Source organism: Oreochromis aureus, linkage group 3 (assembly GCF_013358895.1).
Source record: "Oreochromis aureus strain Israel breed Guangdong linkage group 3, ZZ_aureus, whole genome shotgun sequence".
Classification (NCBI taxonomy): domain Eukaryota; kingdom Metazoa; phylum Chordata; class Actinopteri; order Cichliformes; family Cichlidae; genus Oreochromis; species Oreochromis aureus.
Genome location: NC_052944.1, coordinates 15,498,509 through 15,524,352, shown reverse-complemented (window position 1 = coordinate 15,524,352; position 25,844 = coordinate 15,498,509). Strand labels below are relative to the sequence as shown.

Genomic DNA, 25,844 nt, shown 5'->3' with positions numbered 1-25,844 from the left:
AGTCTGTACCACCGTGGATTTCACTCGCTCAATGAGCGCGGCCTTTGGAGTGGCTTGTGTAGGTTCTGAAGCCAGGTTGTGTAATGCCCGCCACCCACTCAATAGCTGCTGCCCGCTGATATGCTGCTACTCAGGGAGATCACTTTAGCACACAAGCAGTAGATGGCCAGAACGAATTGTTTCTCACTCCAGATAATGTACTCCCACCTGCTCTTCTTATGTGGGCTTTGGTTCTCACCTCTTTTTTGTGTGTTGTATGACAAGAGGGAGGGAGGCAAAGCACGTCTGTAGGTGTACTGGAACAGAGTGATGGGTGGATTGTGTGTTTGCTGCGATAAAGCGGAGCCCTGAGCTGGAGGAGTGAGCTGCTGTAGTGTTACCGTTTGATTTGCTCTGACCAGTGGCGTCCGGGCTTGCACACATGAGACAGCTGCAGTTCACAGTGACCGTCACATCGGGTCTTTTTGGCCACCGATTGAACTCTTAACATCACCGCATCACCCCGCTGTTTTCTTCAGCAGCAAGCGATAGCTTTCCAAAAGGTCAGCTGGAGCCCTCCCACACACGGTGTGTTTTGCATTCGCTTCAGGTGAAATTGCTGTCTCTGGCTCCCTAAATGGACTTCTAAAAACATATTGTATATTAATTTTCCTGTGAAAACTGGGAACGCTTAATTTTGATAGTAATTACTCTCGTGGTGGTCATCCATTCAGGCAATATCGTATTCTCAGGAGCACGGTTTATTGTGAATAGAACATTTAGTCTACTGATGAGATGGTTACTTATGTTGTACCATCAGCCTGTGTGGTTTTATACAATAGCTGCATTGGATTGCTGCCTCTGGTGATGCTCGTAGAGGTCCTCTATCAGGTCAGGAGCAGCTTAGGTTAGCCTTTTTATTTTCTCGAGTGATATTGACTACCATTGTTTGGAGGATTTACTGTCTTGGGGGTGTTTCCATAGCGATAACCAGCCTATGAAGCTATGAATCACTAGGATTTCCGAGTTGTGTTGACCTTTTTAGAAATGTGTTCATTTTTTGTTGTGTAGAAATTCAATTAACACCTAATGCGTATGCTGGAGTTTGAATATTTCAAGTCAAGAGTTAAGTCTGCATAAAACTGTCGAAGAACACAGTAGTCATGTAGGTTTTAAAAGGTCAACATTTTTTATTTTCCTACCTTTTTTTTTTTTTGCAATTTTACATAACGAGTTTATGCTTGTGCCTTGGCTTTGCATATACACAAACCTGATATTCAATTAAATTTTTAATACAGTGTCAAATCACAACAACAGTCGCCTCAAGACGCTTTATATTGTAAGGTAGATCCTACAATAATAATACATAGAAAACCCCAACAAACATGTGACCCCCTGTGAGCAAGCACTTTGGCGACAGTGGGAAGGAAAAACTCTTTTAACAGGAAGAAACCTCCGGCAGAACCAGGCTCAGGGGGCGGTCTAATATGACCATCCATATTAAGATATACCAACTTCAGTTTGTAAAGCTTCTGTTTACAATTGGGAGGCAGCCAAAAGAAATTTGGTGAACTGAGGGGCTGCATCAACAAGAATGTTGCTCATGCAAAGCTACTCCAGTAGAGCCTAAGAATAAAAGTGTGGAGATGGAAATTGGAATCGTGGGTTTCATTTAATTATCTTTTTTTTGAGCATAAGACAAATATGTGTAGCTCTAATTAAAACAACTAAGGAATCAACATGTGGGCATTTTAAAACGTCAAAGAAAACAATTTGAATTGTAATTTTAGTAAAATCAAACTTTTAACAATGATTTAAGAATAGGACATCGTTGTCAGAATGAATCAATAAATTATCTGTTGGTGTAAAAAAATAAATGTCACAAGGGAGACATGAGGAAAAAAATGGACCTTTCTGACGATGATGGTTTAATTAGAAGTGCTGATCATCATGATCATCTATCATATCTGATAGACAAAATATAATCTACGTATCCAAAAGTTTGGCATTGCTGTAAAGTTGGTGGTCACTTTGTGGCCTTAAAGCACCAACAGATTGCAATGAAGTATTTTTCCCTGACTACATACAATTTAAAAAAATAGTGGCAATAAATAAATTTTGTGCAACTAATATTTATTAAAGCTCCATTTGAGTGTTTTTTGTCCCAATAAATCACTTTCACAGGAACTTTACAACAATTGAAAACAGACCGGCGCTCCTTTGAAGTATACTTAGCTTGATTGCAAGAGAGAGTGAGGACGTCCTTAGAAATGGGACTACAACTACAAGGCCCCTTTTAAGTTGGTCCCCGCTGTGGATTTAAACAGTTACTCTGTGTGGGTTTAATAAAAGACAAATGGTAAAGTAGAGGTTTACGATACAGTCACGCAGAGCTGATTCTCAGAGCTGTCTCACGAGGCTCGTAACCTGAGATAATTGCTCTCCAACGCTGTCCTCCAGCTTCCACTAATTGGGTATCTCTGTGAAAGACTTTTTCACTGGCTCTTATTGTATTTCTTGCTCCTAGATACAGTTCATAAAGCAACGGCCTCGCAAAAAGAAAGTCTGTGTCCTTTTCAAATTAGATTTAAATCTATTCACCCTGTGGTTAATTACTCAATTAGCCGATTACTTGAAGAATAGATGAATTGAGGTGCGCTGGCTATGAATGCCATGCTTATCATCACAGTTACTGTGATGGTGTTCAGTGGATACTGGTAATTGGTATCTTTGTGTTATTTGTGTGTTACATTTTGCAGGTATGAATTTAATTAAAAAACTTACCTGACTGTATTTGTTGAAACCTGAGGCCCTAATAACACATTCGTCCATGAACATCTCCACCAACATATATGGAACTATTTAATAGGTGTTATCACACAGTGTGTAAAAGACCCACACAGTGACGTCACAAGAAAAATTCAACCCCTTAAAATGAGCTGAGGAGACCGTGACTGTTTCTTGTATCAGGCTGTAAACTTGTTTATTTTTGTTGGTCATTTTAACATGGGAGTCTGCAAAGATTAAATCGCCTTTCAACCATAGACTGTATAAAACACTGGCGTAGCTCCCAGATTGGAACAATTAAGCCAGTGTCGAATTGCCTTAAACTTGCAGTCTGTGTAAAGACCGAAAGCTGTGATTGCAAAAAGACATCTAGTCCTCTAGAAGTCTGTGGGAAAGCATCTTTCTGCATCGACCTCACTTTCTGACCAAACTATTTCCTAAGTCCTTTCACATAGAAAGAAACATGTACTGTCTTTGCTTTGCACTCTGCCTCAAGTGGCCACTAGGGGAACTGCAGTTTTTGGCACTTGGCATAAGGCTTTTCAATCAGATAATCGACATCCCTCAATGTTGTCACTCATTGTTGTCTAAGCAGCTAATCTCCTGTTGCTTCTGTTCGTCCTGTATCCTGGGGGAGTGAAAAGAGTATTGGATCACAGTGATAAGAAACTAATTCAGATTGAATCGGTGTGCTGGCTCATTTCTGACACAGATGTCATCGAAGCCACACCTGACAGTCGGTTTATCTCATACCTGCTGTGCTCTTTGTAAAAAAATCTATATGATTGTGATTAAAAGTTACAAGATAAAGTCACTGATTACTAATGAAATGTGGTATGATGTTCGTCAAAGCTACAAGCTACCTCTGCTGGCGCCCTGTGGCATCTGGCCGGGAGTTGTTGGCGAGTGATCCTTTGGGTTGTGTGGTTTACAAGGTTTCTAAAGAAGTTTCTCAAGTATGAATCCACAGTGCTCGAAAACTATGCCTCTATCAACCTGTCAGGTTGCGTTTTACAAGCTTTCCTGCCCAGACATATCATGAATGTTATGGTCCTGAAACTGAGACCAAAATATGGAGTTTCATATCACACTCGAGCTGTTCCATTTCACAACAACTTATGAGATAGTGCCTCTTATCGTTCGTGTGGACAGCATATGTATAAAGAATGTAACTATATGCTGCTAACAATCATGTCGTCACATCGCCTGTGCTAAAAAGCCATGTGGGGCTGTGTTGTTTAAAGAATGCTTTAAAGCATAAACTGGAAATGCACCAGAATAATGAGGTTTGTTTTTGTTGATGATCCAGTAATGACACCATGTGATTGTGACATCTGTTTGATTCTTGATTGATTTCTTTCATATTCATCCTACCTCTTAAAATAATTAACCTAACTGTGGGTAAAGTATTAACCGGACCTATGATATGAAGAATTAGTGCACTCCCTAATATATGTAGTAAAAATGAGTATGTGAGCACCAAGGATTTACGTCACCATTTCAGTGTCTGACAAATGTTGAAATACGTCCCATCTCCCCCTCTGTTCCCATTTTGTGTTGTTGATTAATGGACTGAATAGTTTTAGCAGAACATTAAGATGTCAAATGAAGTTGCCCTTTGACCTTTTACATATAAAATCACACTCCTTCTAGGAAGTCTTGCTACTCGGTATCTTGGTAACGCCCCCCGGAGGTTATTTTGGGCAGTTATTTATTCCACTCCACAACCACTTGCGTCAGTCCAGCAATACCATTGGCTGAGTATGTTTCCCTGCTTGGCTGTCTTAAAGAAGACAATGGCTCAGGAGAGGTGGGTGATTCAGCAATGCCCATGATCCAAAGTACACAAAAAGGAGGAAAAAAAGATTGTAAAGTCCAAGCGCTGATCTTAACCCCAACTGTCAACCTAAAATTATGATGATCTGAAACAGGTTTTCAAGTGTTCTGAAAAGCAGATACAGGAAGGGTTTGATGGATTGTTGCAGGATTACTAAATTAAAGAGTCCAATCTGCTCTGTAAGCATAAAATCTTTGTGTGGTCTGATCCAGAAATCCTGGTTAATCCAAAAGCTCATAACATTTATTTTTTGCAAGTGATGGAGTGACAAGATAGCACCGAAGGCACCTACTTTGTAATTGTCTTTTAATATTTGTTATGACAAGCCAGATTTTTAGTCACAGTTAACTGGGGAAACTTAGAAATGAACACAGCTGGAAGCTTTCCGGTGGTTTAAGTTCAGAGAAATGTTAGTTTATTTGGCAAAGGTCAGTGTTCAAATTAAGTCTCGCAAGCCAGCTGAAACACCTGAAGGTTATAAAGAGATTGAAAGAGGATGGGGTGGAAAAGCAGGGCGTGGAAAGGGACACTCAGTTCTTGTGATTCCTTTCCATATTGGACGGAGATTTTATCAAGAAAAAGGTATGCACCAAAGTATTACAGCATGTTAGAAGAAAGATGGCAGATGCACTCTTAACAATTTTTGCAGGATTTGATTAAGAATCTCTTTGTAGAAAAAGTTTGTTTGGATTATTTCTTATTTATCTTGTGCAATGGGATAAACGCTACATGCAGAGTTATTAGGCAAGTCATAATTCCCATGATTCACTTTATTGTGTAATACTCTCAATCCAACCTCAAAGTTTAACAATATAAAAGTGAGTTTTGTTATCTTTAGGAGGAATATAATTATGCATATTATCTGGACATAATAAATTACAGAAAAGATTTTTCCAAATTCGCATCCTCAATTTTATACAGTGTGTGTATATAAAACACCGATGACGTGGTATGTCGGTTTCTAGAACTATTTGGAAGCAGCTCGGCCTCCAAAATGTGTCCAAAGATCCTCATTTGGTCATTTTTGAAGCGTCTGCTGGCCAAACAGTGGGCTGCTTGAAAAACGAAAGAGAGAAAAATCTAAATATGACCATTTTCATCACTGCGGACATGTTGTCAGCAGTAGTTCTCCCTTTTCATTTTCCATAACACTTCTGAAATGTTCTTGGCCCATCAACCTGTAAACAGTTGCCATGTTTCAGTAGTCTTTACCTTGGCTTTTTGGCATTTAGTAGAGCTGAGGGACAACCAACAGAGTCAACAAAGTGCTCTGCAAAGCTGGTAATGGTGTGGGTGTGGAGCCCGACTCTCTGACAGCGGTTTCAGAAAGGATGCAATCCAAGTTGCAGTCAATACCGAACAACCGTTCACGCCCTCTCCATCTTCCTCTACATCTTGTGCTGATCAGCCACAGGAGCGTGTGCAGCAAAACACTCATTCTCACACGATGCACTGCAAAACAACACACCACTTGTAATGCCTTGTTTGTATTGTGCATTGTACTTTTTAGCTTTTGAATATTTAATTTAACATTTCACATAAGAACTTTAGTTTTACTTCTTTCTTTTTTTTTTACATAGAGAGTTTACATTTTTATCATTCATATTTTCTTGTAATTGACCTTTTTCCAGTTTGCGGAGACATCCACGGGCAGTTCTTTGACCTGATGAAGCTGTTTGAAGTAGGAGGCTCACCAGCATCCACGCGCTACCTTTTCCTGGGGGACTACGTTGACAGAGGGTATTTCAGTATTGAAGTGAGTCTGTATATTTGTTTTTGTCCTCACCAGGGCCTAATCAAGTGTGACACACGCCATGTGCTCGGCTGAAGCTGTGTTTATTAATAGCTTTCTCTCAGCGTAGATCAAATCAGGCTGCAGATATTGTAGTGGTAATAGGCTTTTGTAATAATTTCAAATGTGGCCTGGAAAGCAAATGTCACAGCGAGGCTTGGAGTTAAATATAGAGAGATTTTAAAATAAAGCAATATACAGATATTTAATCTGGGAATTTGCTTATATGTGTATATGGCCTGAAACATTATTCTTTTATTAATAAAAGAATAATGTATTGGCGTGTACCATGAGCACAAAATGCAGAACTACTTTTATTGTACCACTCTGTGAAAGTGACACGATGTGACTCGATGGTTTTATGCTTCCAGCCTTTTAGAAATATGACAAGCTAACAGTTTCCTGCTTTCTTTTGTTCTGCTTTGTTTCAGTGTGTGCTGTACTTGTGGGCCTTAAAGATCCTTTACCCCAAAACACTGTTTTTGCTGCGTGGGAATCACGAATGTCGACATTTAACAGAGTATTTCACATTTAAGCAGGAATGTAAGTAACACTCGCGCACTTAATGTTTCACCTTTTGATATAAAGCGAGTTAGTCTCTGAAGCTCTGCACGGGGAGGGAGGCAAATTGAGTTATCCTTGCTAAAAAGCTGTTTATTATGTGTGCAGTTCAGCCTCTGACCTCAAACGTTCGCTTAAAAGCACACTCTGGCCTGTTACAGGATTCAGCCTTGATATTTGTACATGTCAAAACTATTTCTGTTGGATTCGGACGGGATGGGGGGGAAAAAACCCAACGAAACCCGACAAAAGGGAAGTTTTTGGAACTGCGGAGAGCCTTTCCGTCCGAGGCCAGTGAACTTCCCTGATGTATGAGAGCGCCGTTGTTTGACTTGGCATCCTCTGTTCTCCCTGCCCCGTTTCTCCCCATGACAGGTAGAATTAAGTATTCAGAGAGGGTGTATGACGCATGTATGGACGCCTTCGACTGCCTTCCCCTGGCTGCACTTATGAACCAGCAGTTCCTGTGTGTACACGGAGGACTATCTCCAGAAATCACAAATCTTGATGACATCAGGAAAGTATGTGTCTGATTTCTTTTTTTTCCCCTTAATTTTAATAAAGCTACAGTCCTGTGTTTTAGCATGACATAGCAACATTGCTTGCAATGAGTGAAGTTATTCCTCCGGATCTGTGTGCAGATGTGGACATGGTGGATTGTAAGCAGCAGTCTGGTCCTACCTCAGATTAAAAAATGTTGAAGAGTCAGATCCAGCTTTCAGACTAATTCAATAATTCTAAATGGATTTTGTGGCTGCAATCAGAGGGCATGCATAATAGAATTTTCTCTATTGAAGTGTCCATCATGCTACCCATCCAGTAATCCACGAGCTTTTGTTGGAGAAAGAGCTACGCTTGCCTGAAAGCAAAGCCATTTATGTTCAGCGCTCGAAAAGAACGGCTGCCAGTTTTTGCAAGTTTTTTCAGGCCTTTCCTTGAAAGTTCCTTCCAGGTCCTGAAAGACGAGTGGTGTCTTTTGACACGTCACCCATATTGTGTTACCTCGAATACCATTCAAAATCCCTTCAGCAGACATGTTACTTAATTATGATCATAGCTGCAGTCGCCAGCTCGGCTCTCGCAGAAGAAGCAATCTCTCCGTAGCAGTGCGAAGACTCCGTGTGTCATATTTCCATTCGAACAGACTGACGGGAGTCTTGACTTTTCCCCTTCCACAGCTAGACAGATTCAAAGAGCCCCCTGCATACGGTCCAATGTGTGATCTGCTGTGGTCCGACCCCCTGGAGGATTTTGGGAATGAGAAGAGCCAGGAGCACTTCACACACAACACAGTGCGAGGCTGTTCCTATTTCTACAGGTGAGTGTGTTCTGTGGTGATTTACAGTCATGTGATTTATTTATTTATTTTTAAGACATTTGTGTGTGTGTGTTTGTTTTCTTTTTGGATTCCAAGTAGCTGTCAGAAGGAAAGCGGCTTTAGTTTACACAGTTACATTCATCTGCAAGCCAACATTGTTTTTGTTGGGCAATCGGAATAAAAACAAGATGTTGTTGGCGGTATCTTAGAAACTTTCGGTGCTCTTATTCCGCTAAGTAAAACTAAATAACCTGATTAGTTTTACTTTGTGTTTTTTTTTTTTCCTAAACAAAATATTTGAACTTGGAAGGGTGAAGGAGGGGAAAAAGAGTTAATAACTTCTCTCCTCCCGTCTCACAACGTTCACGCCTCTGCAACGTCTCAGCTGTGAGACGGCTGTTAGAGCGCGCTGTGCAATTGAGAAATCACAAAGACTCCTCCCTAGACTGTCGCCAGTATTTATGTAACCCACATTACCTTCAATTGAGCTGAGTAACTGAACAAACTGAGGAAATGCTCGGAGCAAGCGGCTCCCGCTGTCACAAAATGTAATGAACTGGCACATTACCACGAGGCGCAGTCCTGCTTCTAAATGCGCTCGGCACTCCCTCCACTCATTACGGCCTGAGTGATGCTTGCTTCGCCCTGGCGTGCCTCTGGCGAGCAGCAGAAGTCGTTGGAGATGTCCCCAGGCTCCTAATAAGCATTTTCTCATGTTCTTTTTTTTTTTCCCAGGTGTTTCATAACTACTTACTTAATAGTATCTTAATGCTCAGAGAATGAGTGAGTCTTGATATTGCAGATCAACAAGTGGTTCTGCGTTAAAAGAATATTTTACCCACACGTGTTGTCACTTATGTCACTTAACTGACCAAAAATGTAAGCTCTGCGGCCTTTTTGCCTTATCGACAGATTCGATCACATGTTGGTGTTGTATCAGCATCCCAGTTAACCTTCTGCCACTCCGGTCAGAATTCCTCTGGAGTCTTTCTTTCATCGTTGTCCCCCCGACTCCATCTGCCCAGGGGATTGCTGCTATTTGGCATCACATTGAGTTTCAGGATTTATGAGACGGTTTTAGCCAGACCGAGAGAGAGCCATTCCTCAATACTCCAAACCTATCAGCTTCTTTATCCCCCCCCCCACACACCATCGCCACAGGCACGCTCGTAACACTTTTACAAACGCTATTCAGGCGTGAAATTGCACATGTTTGAGATATGGCTGCTTTTTACAGACGCCTCCACTCGGTAGTGCGTATGAATAAGCCTACAGTGAATGTTTAAAAAAAACAAAAAACATCTGTAATCAGTTCATATAAACAACTTTAAAGCTTTAATTTTAACCTAGCGAACGAGCAAAGTTTCCTCTTGGATCGCACATGGCGAAGTAATTTCTTGTACATCTCTTCTTGTTGTCCAAGGAGCACATTAACATCTGTGCCCCGTTGTTGGACAGATGGGAGACGATCTAATCTCAGAACGCAAACTGCCAAAAGACAAATTAGGCCAAAATGTGTCTCGACTACCAAACAGCAGCATATGGCACATATCTACATCTGCTGGAGGAAATCAAGTGAGAAATCAAACATTTATTTCTAATTTCTCGTCCCCTGTAAAGAAAAACAAACTCATTGCGTCGTTAATTCCTTCATGGCATCTGCTCTCTCCTTTCACATGACTCCCAGCAGAACGCACGGGTTCTTGTGTCTACATGCGCCACGATTGTTGATAGATTTCTCCTAATGCTTTCACTTTTAATAATTAATCTCTGCAGCGAGCGTGGAGTAAGACATCCAAAAAAAACAACCAGTCAGATTTAACACTTGCTCGTATAAATTTGCTTGATAATGACCGTGTCCCAGAACGACTGTACAATAGGAAATGTAAAGCTGCAAAATGCTTCTCTGCGGATCACACTTGAACAGAACTCCACAACAGCTTATCAGAGCCATTATGAAACCTCAGCGGTGCTTTGCGTTGATTATAGAGAAGTCTAAAAAGCTATTTTAAAATCAGCAGGTTTCGTCGTGCAGCGGTTGCTGAGGAAAATGTCTCGTTTGGTTTTGATTGCAGCGTGTGGGTGGCGTTCATTGTCGGGCAGAGGTGTCGAGCTAGGATGACAGAACCTAGTTTAAAATCCAGCCTGTATTTTATTCAAGAACTTAATATTACTTCAGTGAATCAAAGAGATTTGAGCTTTCAGGGGTGTTCATTTCAGGGTGCACTTTTGTGTTTTTAACTTCTGAGTTGAATAAAAAGGGAGAAAAACTAATTGGGGTGTAGAGTTTGGCCCAGAGAGATGGGGATTTGAAGCAGACTGACAAAAAGCATTTCTAAGTAACTGAATTGTAGCAATGATTTTAAAAAAAATCGAGAAGGATGTTGTAACCCAGAGTAGAAGAAGCAGCGGGCAGCTGTTGTGCAGCGCCCGGGGACCAGCTCCAGATGTAAGCCTCGGTCAAGGGCGCGACGACAGAACATCCAGCCTAGTTTTGACGGCAGGGGAAGCTGCTCTGAGATCAGGCTCCACACAAAAGGGCCCTGTCCTTTTAACATCACGAATGATATTTCAAATGCTCTCATTTAATTAACTTCTGCGGCTCGCGCAGGGCTGTAAAGTGCCTTGAAATTTCATCTGCATCGCCGCAAGATGCCAGGGGAGGAGAGAAAAAAGAGAAACCTCTTGAATTTCGCCGCTGTTACTGTCGAATAAATCCTCCCACACTGAAGTGTTTCACATGTTGCGCGTCGGTGTCACTCATTTATTGCGAGTTGTCACTCACTTTGTGAATCGTGGGTTTCTTTGAAATGAACAAAACCTCGGCGTCCACTGGGGTTTTATTTTATTTATTTCATTTTTATTCGCGTGCGGGGTTGAAGCATCTCTCAAATGTTTGATGGGGAGGTTGTTTTTCAAGAAAACCTATAATGAGATCATTTTGTTCTTTTTTTTTTTTTTTTTTTTCTTAAAAAAAATAAATGATTTTGAGGAAAGGATAACCAGTGGAAGCTGGCGCTGCAGGATGGCAAACTGCAGAGTGGATCTCTGAAGCCTTATTGTACTGCAGTATGCTGGCAGTAAGGGTTTTGGTCATGCTGCTCACAAACTGAAAAGATCAGCTCAGGCATGAAACAATGCCCTGCTTTTATTCCTTAAAGTATTTCACTGTGTGTCACTCCATAAAATAAAATCCAGCATTTGAAAAGGGTCGCACTCCTCTTATGTTCTGAACCTTTTTTGAGAAATTAAGTGCATTATTGGTGATTATATGAGCTATGAGTTATCATTCCTTCACTCAGGAAGTGAAAGAGCCTGCTTTAAATTTCAGGTTAGATGTTAAGATCACCTTTAAAGGCTTTCATAATAATCTTTTGAGATGATGTATTTTTATTCAGTGTGCGGCTGGTTTTAGAGCTTGGCCACTGTTTCCCTGGGTGCAATCAATAAAGAGCCATGACTTATTTGGTTTTTCTATTGATTGTCCTTTCTTGGTCTTTCTGGGATTTTTCTTGACATGTGAGTAAACTAAATACCTCTTTTATTCAACAGCTACCCTGCAGTCTGTGACTTTCTACAACACAATAACTTATTATCTATCATCCGGGCCCATGAAGCACAGGATGCTGGGTGAGTGCTGTGGTATTTTGTCTTTTCCCATCCCACTGTCACACAGCAGAGCGATTCAGACGGGGGTATTAAATGAAAAGCCTTCCCCCTGGTATCTAGGGGTTTGCTCCAGTCTGTCTGGGAGCAAGTTCAGGGCAGCCTGATCTTTGAGAGGAGCCACGTTAATCCAAGAAATGAAAAAGAAACCTCCGTGAGGAGCGAGCTGGCCAGATGTGAAGCGACAGGAATGATTCATGCAGCTCGTGGTGCGGTTTTAAAAAGTGTTGCGCATTTCACATTTAGACACCTTTACATTTTTAACTACCCAGCAAATTTTTTGGCACAACAGGAGGTGTGATAAGCATTTAATCAGGATTTCTACAAAAATAAAGCCTCTTTGAAATGTTTTTGTGTTTTTTTAACACTGCCAGGTGGGTGGATGTGTCAAGCCGATCTTCCTCTAGGCAAGGTTAAGACAGTGGGAGGCACAGCAGCAAAGTTGTTTACCATTGCACTCCCACTGGGTGGTCACATGGGACACCTTGGCCCTCAGTTGAGATAGCTGCCCCAAGACACCTCAGACCACACATCATTAAGTTAATGGCTCCCATTTAGACTTAATTTGCAATACGCAGTGAATATGCAGATATTTTTTTATGTCTGCAGTCTGTGGTCTAATAAATCGTCTAGGCTAGAACATGAAGCTTTAGTCCATTCCAGATATAAATACGTAGCATTCCCCATCATCAGTAGCTGTTAGTTGCATCAGACTACTCAGAACTTGGGACTTCAGCAAAGGGATTTACTCTGTGGAGGCACAGTGAAATATTAGGCCATAAAAATTATCACTACTAATCAAATCTCAAGGGTCAAATGCGGTTGAGTAATTCATGAATGAATAGTTGAAATGTTAACTGATGCTTCTCCCTGGAACTTCACAGATACCGCATGTACAGAAAGAGTCAGACCACTGGCTTCCCATCCCTTATCACCATCTTCTCAGCACCTAACTATCTAGACGTGTACAACAACAAAGGTAAGAGCGTGGAATTTGTCGTAATCAGTCTCCTGTGGCTTGTAGCTTTTGAATACCAGATTGTGACATGTGGTTTTATGACTTGCCTAAGGCGACATAATATTCACTGTCAAGTCGATCCAGGCTGTAGAGTTGTTAGTGTCAGATTTGTTAAAGATGAATGACAGCACTGTGACGTCTCAAAATGCTTCGAAATCGCTGCAGGATGATTGTAGATATAACTGATAAGATTATGATTTTGGGGAGGTGATTTGTGCAGAATTGCTTTACATTCATAAACTGTATAAAAAGACAGACGCAGCTTCTATATCTCAAAAGTGAGGCCAGTGCAGACATGGCTTAACTCTTTACTGCTTAAAATCCTACTAGGAGTAACCTTAGAGGTTTTTCTGAAATGAGTGGTTTCTGTCCTGTTTCAGGTCTACTTTTAGAACAAAATGACTGGGTGTGGATCAGAAGTTTGTGAGGGTGGTCTCTGCCTATGTGGCCACCCTTGGAAAAACCCAGAAGCTATTCTAGTGGTCATCACACGAGATCTATATTGATATATATTCCAATAGAGAACTCTTCCTCGGGTCAGTGGTGTACACAAAAGTTGGTTTGCACTATTTTTCCAGAAAACTGTGCAACATTGATTTTAGTCAGGTAGTTTTGGGGAGGGAGCTGGTGTGAAGTGGCCTGGTGCCGCATCACTTGGCACCTAGCGACGCCCGATGCTGTGCTGCGGTGCCCGCACGCCGAGATGGGCTCGCCTTTGTGCTGTGAGTCAGCACTTTTCCATGAGAGAACAGACAGTATCTGCTTTAACTGTGGGGGCACGTTTGGAATGGTGACATCGGTGGGAAAACCACAGGAAATGGGAAGGAAAGAGTGATGGGGGCTAGTTCGTGCTGTTCTGCAATTCCTCTCTTGATGAAATGCCACATCACCGCAGTGGTTATTACACATGGAAGTGAGGGCTGTCCTATTTGCAGGTGTGTGCCATCTTTGATGAGACATTAGGTTACATTTGTTTACTCTTTTTTTTTTTTTAAGCTGCCTCCTTCCCTACACAGTGAAGATGGTGGAGAAGTGTGGCACTGTGCCTTTGTTTATTATTAGAAACCTATTTGTTCCATGCCAACTAATCTTCCTAGGACTCACAGTCAACACAGCACAATCCAAACAAACAAAGTGATGTGAAGCACGTGTTTGGGTTTTTGTTTTGTTTTGGTTTTTAAGTTCTGGCAACCAATTGCCTGGAGAATCGTTTAGTCTTCTGGAGATCATAATGGGACAGCCGAAATATCAATTTTTCTTCCCGATTTTGTCTCAACGCTTCTTTCAGATGTAGCTGGTGGATGTTCAGCTGATTAAAATACTACCCAGGGCATTGGTGGTTATCAGACAGAAAAGATTGCTTTGTGTTGTTTCAGAACTGACTTCATTTAGACATAAAAATATATCTTCCCCCAGAGTACAGGGTTTAAATAAAATAAAATAAAATACAATTTCTCAACATTTACTCTCCGTTGCAAAACGATGCACACTTTTTGACTAAATCCATTTTCTTAATGTAGCTACAAGCAGTGATGAAGGCAGCCGTGCAGTTCAGTAGAACACAGTCGTGATAGAAATGTGATCTAATCATGTTAAAAGCTGAGCAGTAAGCAGTGATATTAAAAAAATTGCTTTTTTGCTCATTACAGAACATTAACAGACACAAGAATTACTTATAGATATTAGGTTAAATCCATTTTTTGCAACTTGCTGGTTTTTATCTAGTTTTTTAGAATTATTTTTGTGTTTTTTCAAAATTTAAGGATACTTTTCGCTTGGTTGTAACAAACACTTTCTAAATTTTCAGTACAACAACTAATGTGATGCTTGGCCTCTGTGTTAATTTTAGTAAAAATGTTTCCCCCTTAAAAAATAAAATAAAAATGAATTGTGACATTTCAGTCTTTAGTGGGTGTAAACCAGTTTAACAGTCTGTCGTGAAGTTTTCTGCTTGATCTGATCAGTGTTTCGTATCTAAAAACCGGCCCTAGGCTGTTGTTCAGAAGTCTCTATATAAACACTCTTCTAACCTCCACCGCTGATGGTGTTGGATGGAGACCTGGATAAATTAAGGGACAGTTGCAAATCACTGTCGGGTTTTTAAAACTTCACAAATATGAGTGGGGAAAGGGAGTAGGTCCCAGCCACAAAAAATAAAACACTCCAACTAAAAGCTCTGAGATTTCATATCAACACTAAAGCAAATTACTTAGCTCCTATTCACTTGGCATCCACTTGAGAGTTACACAAGTCCCACATTCCTGTTGATGCTCTTAACGAGTGCTGTGGGTGGGGTTCATTGGTAGAAGTAAAGCCCCTGTAATGAATTGCTGTGCTCTTAGCTTCATGCTGGAGCTCCACGCACACTGAGCAATGGCCCTGTGATTGATGGCCAAACGAGTGGGCGCATAAATTTTAAAGAGGAGGGAGGAGGCATCGGCAGCTCCCATCAATCCCGCGTTAGGGGGTGGAAGGATTAACCAATGATACCTCTCCACGTGGGGGTAAAAAAGAAGAGAAGTGCACCTCCTATCAGAGAAGAGGAGGTGGAAGATATCTGAAGCAACACAAACTGACTCCTTTCCCAAAAGTAGACTGAACTTACTTGAAGGCTAGTTAGACTGCCGAACACATGATTGAGGACTTAATTCTATAAATTCCAGCTTTCGATGCCACCCCAGCCCTCAGTCCTCCTTTTTTCATTGAGTGTCAGATGCTGACCAGCTGTCCATCACTGCTCTGACCCCTTCAACCTTTCAGTAAAAAGTGACACAGGCGGTTGTGACATGGCAGAGGGAGGCTGTGTGAAATGAAAACTCAGCAGCAGTGATTTTGCAGTTTTCACTGTTTGATCTTTCTCGGTTTGGCTTCGGAAGTGACTGCAGTGGGGAGAGAGAGAGAGATGGAGTAGGGTAGAGGAAGTGGGTGTAGTTGGCAGTTGTACACTTTGGAGATTGCTTGTGCTTTTGTGTTAATGGAGTGCTTTGTGCTGCGTCATTATTGACTGGTCCAGAAAATCAGCAACTAAGCCCCAATGGTTATGTTTCTTAGATTGGAGTAAAGTTAAACGACAGTGGTGCTGCACGAGCTCTTTACATGAAACATTTACTTCATCCACGAGACAGTTAAAGGTTGTTTGATCCATCTCGCTATTGTCTCTTTCCTTCCTTCCTGTTTTCCTTTCAATTAAACAGAAAGTACCTGTTGACATCCCCTTGCAACTAATTACATACAATGCAAACTGGAAAGTAAGACAACGAGTGGTAACATCAGCAGCTGTATTGTATTGTAGGGCAGTTCAGTTCATGCATGGATTAGAGCCAAAGTGGAGCAGATCCAGTTTGGCTCTAGTTCACCGAGACGTCGCACATCGTGAGGACACACTGTGATGCAGCAAATGCTCTTATTAATTTCTTAAAGTTCAAATCATTCGTGAGTTCTTCAGCTGTACATGGACAGCACAGACCAATTGCACAGCAGTCACTTTGATATCAAATGTTAGGCGGACAGTGCAAAGGTTATTGATGAAGGTTGCGTTCTGTTTAGTTCCATAGCCTCGGTTGTTTGTGATTAGTACCGCCTCTTTCCCCACTATCTCATACCAAAATGACTGCTCTAAAATCTTTTCAGTCCCTGCGGTCCACGCGTGTGGCGTCAGCTTCTAAATGGCTGATGTGAAAAGCTAACCCAGTGCAACTTTATACGCGAGGCATTAAAGGCAAATATGTAGTCAGCACCGAGTGTCGGAAGGACAGCGGGAATCTCCCCCTGGTCTCAAAGCAGATTTAACAGTCTTCGTTGCCAGGGAAACCGACTGGAGGCACTCCCTTATGAATAATGAATGAGCAGGCGTCTCTTTGCAATATCTGTGTTACCGTTGCAGCAGGCTTGGCCTCGGCTGCCCTGTTATCCACCGTCAGAGCAGCAGAGCCCTCTAGTGGCTGTCATGTAGCATGCTCTGGCAGTGGACGCAGAACTCTCAGCTGGTCCGTGCAAGCTTAAGTGACTTCCATCGTATGAAAAAGCTGCATATAATTGTGTTTTATAGTGGTGAGGAAAATAAAGTGCTTTAATGTCACCCTCATCTGCCCTGACAATACAGATGAGGGCACTGAATACATATTTGTCTCTAATGCCTCTTGTATTTTAAAAAAAGAAAAAAAAGCCTGAACAAGTGTGTTTGTTTGGTATGAGGCAGGTTGCTGGGTGTCTCTGTTCCTTTAAAAGGAATCCGATTTGAAGGAGCGACAACAGGGGAGCTGACCTTCTCCCCCGCTCTGCCTTTTTCCCTCTGGGCTTCCATGGCTGCATTCAATCAAGTGCCTCAACGATGTTTATGCAGTATGTGATGTTTATGCAATGGCTGCCCACGTGTGCGATTGCTTTCATGCACGCCAACGCGCAGGGATAAACACCCACAGCTCCGTCTGAGTGGAGCGTGTCGTAGCAATGCAGCGCTGTTCTTATTAGAGCGGGTAGTAGTGTTTTGCTGATATTGATAATAATCCTGCATTAATTATACAAGTGTATGGATGTTCCCCTGCAGGAAAGTTTTCTGTTTGTATTGTGTTGCCTGGCACTTATGAGTGTTTAAGCATTACTTGAGCACCACTTTCAGTGCATACTACACACACACACACACACACACACATTTGTATCAGAACTCTTACTGACCTGAATTGTGTTGTTCCTGAGGTTAAAGCTGCCTGGATGCCAGGTTTGATGACTTGCTATTCTTGAGTCTGAGAGGGGCTCAGGCAGGAAAGTCCCCCATGGTGACCCTGCCACAGTATCCGCTTACCTTAGATCTGGGCCACCAGACTGGCCTTGTGTATTAGAGAATCTGAGGCTGCTATATACAGCATGGATATATTTATGTTTGGCAGCTCTCATGTTTTCCTCCACACCCACGTTAACACTGTCTAATCATGGGTGAGGTCGCATGGGACACACTGTGGCCAGTGTTTTAGAGCTGGTTTCTGTGTGCGTGGATCTCAATTATAATGAGACATTTTGTAAAATAAACTGAGAAATATACTGTAAAATATACCAAAGATGGCACAAGCAGGAATATATACTGGTGAAATGCTGTGTCTTCTTTTTGTTACCTAAGATTTACCTGGCAAGTTCATAAGGAGTGACACATACCATGCCAGCTGTATAATCCTTTTTGGAAAAGCAGGTGCTGTCAAGTAGGCTTAAGTTAAAGACCCAACACACAGCATATTTGTGCTTTTATTCTGCTGCTCTTTCTCCACCCTTACTGCGAACACCAGTTACCACACCCATTCGAGTCTCTCCTCTTAAATTATTAATCTGAGTAATTGAAAACCACTGTGTGTGGATTTTTTTTAAGGCAAATGTAGATTTTTGTAAATATTCTCATGGGCAATCCTGCAAACCGAAACTGCTCTAAAAATAAGAAAAAAATAACATATGAGTTCATATATCGATTGCCTAGAAACTAAGAATACATACTTTCATTACAATAATGATCATTATTGTGTCTAGTACCTTACTTTTCTATCTATTCCTTCCTTTCCTCCTCACCAGGAACTGCTTTTCTGTTAACCAGTGAAACGTGCTCGCCCTCATGAGCCCAAATGCTGAGCAATGTGTTCTGAGAGGTTATTCATGTATCCAATCCTTTCAAATGACAGACGACTTTCACCGACTGGGGGCAATAATCAATGCGCCGAGGAAATGTTCCAGAGCATCGATTTTTATTTTCTCCAAACAGTTACCTTCGTTTAGATGCTTGTGCAGTTTGCTAACTTTCATTTGCAGAAATCAGTTTGTACTTTTGCATTTAAATGAGTCCTTCTGTCAAAGTGAGAGATTGGCACATGCTGACTGTGTAGATATCACCTTAAAGTGGCAAAAAAATATCCGCCTTTTAGTCTTTGTGTAGGTATTTTGTTCTAAACCGTTTTATTCACCATCATCTCCAGAGGCTGACTGACAGCATTTGGCAAAATGTTGAGCGACGTCCAGGTTTCGGTGTCGACGTGGATGACAGTTTTGTCCACTTTTTTCCTTTTTTCTTTTCGGGCAAATGGCACTCTGTAGTTATCAGTGGTTTTGTTGAATCACACCTCCGCACAGCACCTGCAGCTAATGAATCATTAACCAGGAACAGTAAGCGACTTTTAACATTGAATCCCACATCAAGTGTTTCATAATGCGACTGAATTAATTCGTTGTTTTAGGTTTTTAAAGAAGAAATGTTCAGGCCAGTCCCGAAATGCTTTCTTACTTCAACTAAAGGGGGAATAAAAAGTTGCTTGTGAAGAATACATTACTATTCTTCCAGCGATTGCTCGGATGTTTGTTTCTTTTGTGTGTGTACCATTAGCTCTTCAGCTGAGTACTTTGAGGGCTATTCTCCTCAGACCAAGTGTAAGAGCCATCTTGACAGTGAAGGCTGTAAGTGGTGGTTAGGAACAGGATAGAATCTAATAATGGGCCTGGACCACAGTGAGAGCTGAGGCCTCTTCATCGACATAAATCCCAAATGTGTCATAAAATCATAAATCAAAACTTCCATTATAGACTTGGGTGGTATCTCTTTTTTCATACTTTGCTGACATTTCAGAGGAGTATATTATATTTGTTGGGTGAAGTAACCACAACTTTCTTGAGGGAGATGGTACACGCAGCTTTGCCCTTGCTGGCGGACGGGTTTTTATCTACAGGATTAAATCTAAATGCTTCCATTGGGGGTTTTTTCTGTCTTTCACAGCTCACTGAGCTCAGCTGCCTTGTTCCACCAGTAGAGACTGAGCTCTGCACACTGCAATCCATGACCCCAATACATCTCTATATCATTTAATTTATTTAGAGATGTATACTCCCTGGTTTTCTTTATTTTGTGACTGTATTGAAGATTTCTACATCCCATAATACCCACAAAGCTTATTGTCTTGTTACATGTGGGCAGAGACGTTCTGGAAACTACGACAGTTTAAAGGAATATTTTGTTACAGCTATTCATCTTGTTTTTCCGGAGATTGGAAAGAAAACAGGATTTCATTTTATTTAATACTCTGAATTTGGATTTGCTTTAACATCTTTCCTGTTTTTTCCAATCCCCAGCGGCAGTGCTGAAGTACGAGAACAACGTGATGAACATACGACAGTTCAACTGCTCACCTCACCCTTACTGGCTGCCCAACTTCATGGATGTTTTCACCTGGTCCTTGCCATTTGTTGGTGAGAAAGGTGAGTGTGCATGCACTACATTCAGTTTCTTTTAGTAATGAGTGAAAGCAGTTCTTGTTTTCATTCTTGAACGGCACTTGTCCTTCTGATTTTCATGAATTGCTAATGAAAACAGCCCGGCCTTGAGAAATATAGCGTGTACACTTTGTGCAGCGAAATCACTTTGCGGTTCATACATAAGATACTTAAAGCGGAAGATTTACGAGCCAGAAATGTGCTTGTGTGCAGCGTTATAAGTAAGTTAGAGGTAGAAGTTGGGACGAATGGTTTATTTTTGAACAAGGCACATACACTTAAGGAAAAATAAAAGGGGAAAATTGGAGGAAAGTTGGAAAATAAGCGTGTTTTGAATGTTTTGTTTGATAGTTTCCAGTGGACTGGATAATCTAATAGCAATAGGAAACTTTTCCAGAGACAAAGGCAGCAGATGCTCAATCTCTGTGATCTTAAGTGAAAGGATAGACAGTGGAGAGCCAATCTGGTTGGATTTAAGTCCTAATGCAAACACGATTCATTCAGAAATATGCTCCAATGTTGCGCCATGTAGCACCCAATAAGCAACCAAAATTATGTATAGATGTCTAAATTCTTCTTGGAGCCAGTGTTTGTCTCCCTGCTTTCTTGATCAGAAGATAAACTCCAGCTTTTCTTGTCTTTTTCCTTCTTTGTTTTTTAACCATTTGCTGATGAGCTGCAGCTCCTTGTTGAAGCAGGAGTATAATGAGCAGTTGTGAGCTCTATATATACATGTCTATATAAGGTAAATTGCAGATAAGTAGAAGTCCATGAAAGTTAGAAACTGCCAGACATTAGCTGTGCTTGTCGAGGTCTTGGTTGCTTTGAAGATTTACTGGGGTTAAGCTGTGACACATCTGTGTCAATTAATCACACATAAGTATGACTGATACACTCCCTCCAGGAAGCTCAATTTAGGCGTGACCCCTGCTGCACACAGCCATTCCTGGCAGTCTCACGAGGTCACTGATCGGCACAGCGAACTGCATGTGCGTGTGTGGAAGAGTTAATCGAGTGAACCCGAGCAGCCCGGAGTTTTTCAGCCAAGTGGTTTATTAAATATATGTGAGACGTTTTAAAGTATGCTTCTCTTTTCTTGTACAGTGACGGAGATGCTAGTGAACGTATTGAGCATTTGCTCCAATGATGAGCTGTCAACTGAAGAGGAGCTGGACGGTAAGCTCGGTGGTTCAGTTTTCTCTGCACTTTGCCCCTGCTCCACTAGAGGGCGTATCAGACGTTCATTATTCAAAAACTCATACACACACAGACTCTTACTTAGTTTTTACATGTGTGGTTTTCAGAACTTTACATGTAAAAACTGTATATGCTTTAAAAATATTAAACACAGAGAAACGTGACGGTCTGAATGACTGAACTCAGCAGCTTGAATATGAAGACCCTTATAAAGTCGCAACATATCTGTCAGTATTAAAACAAAAGGCTTTAAAATCCTTTGAGGACAGTTTTTTCAAGTGTTGCTTTCTGCTAAGTTGCTTGGTTAATCTATGCTAGTGGTGAATCTGAGTCATCTGTTTGATACCAGCTTACAGCTTATGTACACGAGATGGCCAGTTTTCCTCTGCCTGCCCCACCTCTTACTGCCAAACAGGAAATGATCTCACCAGACCCCCTCCTCCCACCCCCCTTCCTCCTCTTTCTTTGTGTTTACTAATGGTCACAGTGTGCATCAGTAAACCCAGGATATGTGTCAGGATCTCAGCAGATTTCCACCATGTCTGAGCTCCTTCTGCACATCTAAATGCAACGTTTCCTTTAATCTACTGATCAGGGAGCGTAGATTGAGATTTGCACAGATCACGTGCAAGACCAAATGTTGTGGTTTATAATGGTTTAGAAATATTTTGGGGTTTTTTGTTACTATTTTTTCCAAATTCACAAAGAGAACCTTTCTTGCTTCGTTTGCTATTGAAGTTGTGATTGTAACTATCGTTGTAGAATAAACTGGGTTTTACATGTGGCTCATTTTAAAAGCATTTCATATGTGAAAAGCTTAATTCTGATTATATTGATAAGGAAGTTAGCACAACTCGTGCACTCGGCCGTTCCTAAACATTAGTAGCTGTCCTCTAACATCATTTTCTACCAACTCATTCATGCTGATTTTAGCTGATCTCATTTCTTGCCACTGCTTGTTTCTTGTTTAGTTTCGCAGCCATTTCCATGCTTGTTTTTATTTTATTTTTTTAACTGTGTTGACATTTGAATTGTGTTATGTTTTCTTTCTCGCTCATGAGCTCCTTTTTTGTGCCCTGTTATGATTTCAGATAATCCTTCCTTTGACCCGCTCTTTATCTGCTATGGTTTCCATGGTTTTCAGTTGCCATTATGTTGATGTTTCCAACCTCACTAGATATTTCACATCTCTCTCACTCTCTCTTCCCCATGATTATCTCATCTAATTTCTCTCTTTTATGTTTTCCAGAGTTTTGTGCTCAAGGCATCGCTTTTGTTTACACTCGTGCTTTCTTGCCTCTTATTTCGCCGTGTGCTTCCTCTCTTCCACCTCATTCATTCTGCAGCCATCCACTGATCTCTCTGTCCTTTCTCTTGTCTTCTCTTCTGGGGGTGTTTCATGAGAAGGACAGCTAATATATCCCCCCAAAAAAGGTACAAACACTAGCTGTACTGGTGTGTGCAGAGAAGGACAGACTTTTGTCCAGTGCTTGCTCTCTGCATTTCAGAAGTCTGTAAACTAACACCTCTGTTTAAAGCGCCTGCTAACACTTCTGCTGAGGCTAACTGTGGTTCTCAGTTAAACCGAAAAATGGGTCAAAAGTGTAAACAATTACCCACTCCTGTTTGAGGCAGGGCCAGAAAGGGGAAGAAAGTGTTCAGAAGGGTCATGCCTTGTATCTAAATTAGTCTTTGTTGTACACAATAAATATATTCTGAAGAATGAGCAACCTGAGGATGGCAGGAATAGTTTGAAACAGATCCTCACACTGTCAGCTGTGTCCCTTACCCAGCTTTACTCCATGCATCGACTTCATTTCTGTCCCTTGTACATTTTCCAAACTGGGCCTTTGGGACCTTGAAACTGTTATTTTGCAGTAGAGGATCTCTTTAAAACAAAGTTTCCAGTCCAGGAAAAATCCCGTTAGTCTCCACCGCTAAAACACAGCACAGGAAGGTTTAAAGAGCGTGCTTATCGAAACATGCTGAAAACACTTTGGACAAGGTCAGAGCCATTCAGTGATGGAGAACAGTGGCTTGTTTTAAAAACGCTTAAGTACTCTCTAGGCAAAATAATCTGTAAGAGTCAAAGGGACTGCAGCTCACAGTACGTAACACAGCCGCAGCATGAATGCACTGAATGCTGAGAATTACTCAGATGATGTGATGTGTTTATAGATGCAAACCATTTTCTGTAAACCGAACTTAAGACTCCAATAACAATGTGTTTGCATTGTATTCGTCTGCTGCACTCCTGGATAAACTAATAGTCCAAGAGACGTGCTCTGTTTTGAGTAGACTCACTGAATTCGATGATCTTTTAACGAGGCATTTGGGGGATTAAAACAAACAGCACATAGACTATGCGGTGCATTGTGCGCTCGACTTCCAGAGGGCGTGGTTGAGTTCAGATGAGTCACGGGTCGTAAGAGTTTTTGCACTTTCTCAATCTTGCAGGTGCCACAGCTTCTGCACGTAAGGAGGTCATCCGCAACAAGATCCGTGCCATTGGGAAGATGGCCAGGGTATTCTCTGTGCTCAGGTAAACGCATAAAAACAGTGTTGTTGTTGTTGCGTTAAGCTCCATTTACACATCCTTAGACATCTGCGCTTGAATATATTATTAATAACTTATTAAAGTAATAAATATGTTACTTTAATATTTCATATTACAAATGATTTCTGACTTTTTTTGTTTGTTTTTTTTTTGTTGCTAACTTAGTAAGGTGGTTATGTAGTTATGTGACTGCCCAAAACTCACATTTTGGATGTTTTTCTAAATAAATAAAATCAGCTCTACCGTGTAAATAAATAAAATGCTGCTCGGTTAATATTTCAGAGAGGAGAGTGAGAGCGTGCTGACGCTGAAGGGTCTGACGCCCACAGGCATGCTACCAAGCGGAGTGCTGTCCGGAGGCAAAGAGAAGCTGCAGAATGGTAAGTGTGTCACAGAGACCCCCCACCACCAGTGGATTCTCACACCAACACATTTTCCCCTTACACAGCAGAACTCTCAACAAAGTGCAAGCTTAGTGTTTACAGAATACTGCAAATACAGAATCCTTCACTTTTCTCCTCATTACCTATACTGGAATTTCAAAATGTTAGCATAGTGAAATGTTTCTGACAGTGTCAGTCTTTTTTATCTTTAGTTTAATTGTTACTAAACAGCAACAGTTGCTCCTTGTAGTTTTTATCAACATAGCTGGAGTTCATTGTCTTAGTTTTTCTGCACAAATTAGATATTCCCCTCTCCCTAAACAATGTCGAACACATTCAGCAGATTTTTATTTATTTTTTAAATTTTTTTGTGTCCATGTGTCCCCTCTGATCTGGCATTAATACCCTCTCTTCCCGTCCTTGTCTTTCACTGTATTCCACTGGGTTTATCTCAAATATTACCTGTATCTTTTTCTTTCTCCTCTCTCCCTAGAAACTGCAGGTATAATCAATTGTGCAAGTATTCCATTGTGTGTTTTTCCTTTTTTTCTTTGTGGGAAAAGATAAGAGCGCAGTTCACTCTCTCTCATGTTAAATTTCAAATGCTCCCTCAATGAGTTTGGCAAGCTGCTGCAGCAAGGAGATGAAGGCTTTTTTGCAATCACCTTTACGAACGCTTTAATTGGACACAAACGTTCACAGCGCTGATCAGATCTGAGCGCTAGTAGAGAATCTCAGCAGTGCTCTGTCAGAATAGACTCGGGTCTCTGTGAATCAAGGGATAAAACTGTATCGACACAAATAAGTGTAGAAAAAGGGATAGCTGCCATCTGCCTTGTCATTCACCGAGTAAAGCAGAAATCCGGACGACTTCCCTCTCCTCGCACAGGTTCTCACCCTACATCAGCTAGCACTTTCCTGAATACACACCTGTCTCACATGTCTCTACTTTAAAAACAGATGTAGCATAGTGTTAGTAACCTTTATGATGATTATGATAATAAATGTTTAATCATGCTGTACAGTATGGTGTACAGTACTTTAGCACACTTAATCATCAGACTGTTTCTGTTTGGTCCTCGTGTAGCATTACCTACTTAGCCACTGGTCATACCACACATGTAGCAGCAGTCGTGCAGGTCTATAGATCTCAGTAAGATTGTGTTTATTGCTTATTAACACCCCTTTTCGTTTCTAATGTATAAAATACTATTGAAATGGTGGAAGACTTTACTAAAGAACCACTTGAACATATTACATAACACCATGTTGATCAACTTAGTGCGCACGTGTCCTTAGACGTGAGTCTGTCAGAAAGAAAGAGCCTCTAACTAAAGCTGACAGTTCTGCATATCTCTGTTAGGAAGGATGCAATTATCCTGAAAGCCTAGCATTCTTTCACAGTCATTTTCAGCATCTCTACTGAGCTTTTAAACCAACATTAAAGTGGACCTATCATGCTCATTTCCAATATCATGGGTTTTTTTAAGGTTTTTTCTGGGAATCAACTAAA

At 41.2% G+C, this 25,844-nt stretch overlaps 1 protein-coding gene across 1 annotated transcript in view; it reads left to right on the top strand.

The window, feature by feature from the left end:
• Positions 1 to 25,844, top strand: part of LOC116317864 (serine/threonine-protein phosphatase 2B catalytic subunit alpha isoform) — a 64,878-nt gene that overhangs the window by 31,838 nt on the left and 7,196 nt on the right. Inside the window, exons 3-12 of the mRNA XM_031736763.2 lie at positions 6,235 to 6,359; positions 6,827 to 6,938; positions 7,332 to 7,477; positions 8,135 to 8,274; positions 11,827 to 11,904; positions 12,825 to 12,919; positions 20,054 to 20,179; positions 21,299 to 21,370; positions 23,849 to 23,933; positions 24,231 to 24,328. Coding sequence (XP_031592623.1) covers positions 6,235 to 6,359; positions 6,827 to 6,938; positions 7,332 to 7,477; positions 8,135 to 8,274; positions 11,827 to 11,904; positions 12,825 to 12,919; positions 20,054 to 20,179; positions 21,299 to 21,370; positions 23,849 to 23,933; positions 24,231 to 24,328 — 1,077 coding nt within the window. The remainder of the gene's footprint in view (positions 1 to 6,234; positions 6,360 to 6,826; positions 6,939 to 7,331; positions 7,478 to 8,134; positions 8,275 to 11,826; positions 11,905 to 12,824; positions 12,920 to 20,053; positions 20,180 to 21,298; positions 21,371 to 23,848; positions 23,934 to 24,230; positions 24,329 to 25,844) is intronic.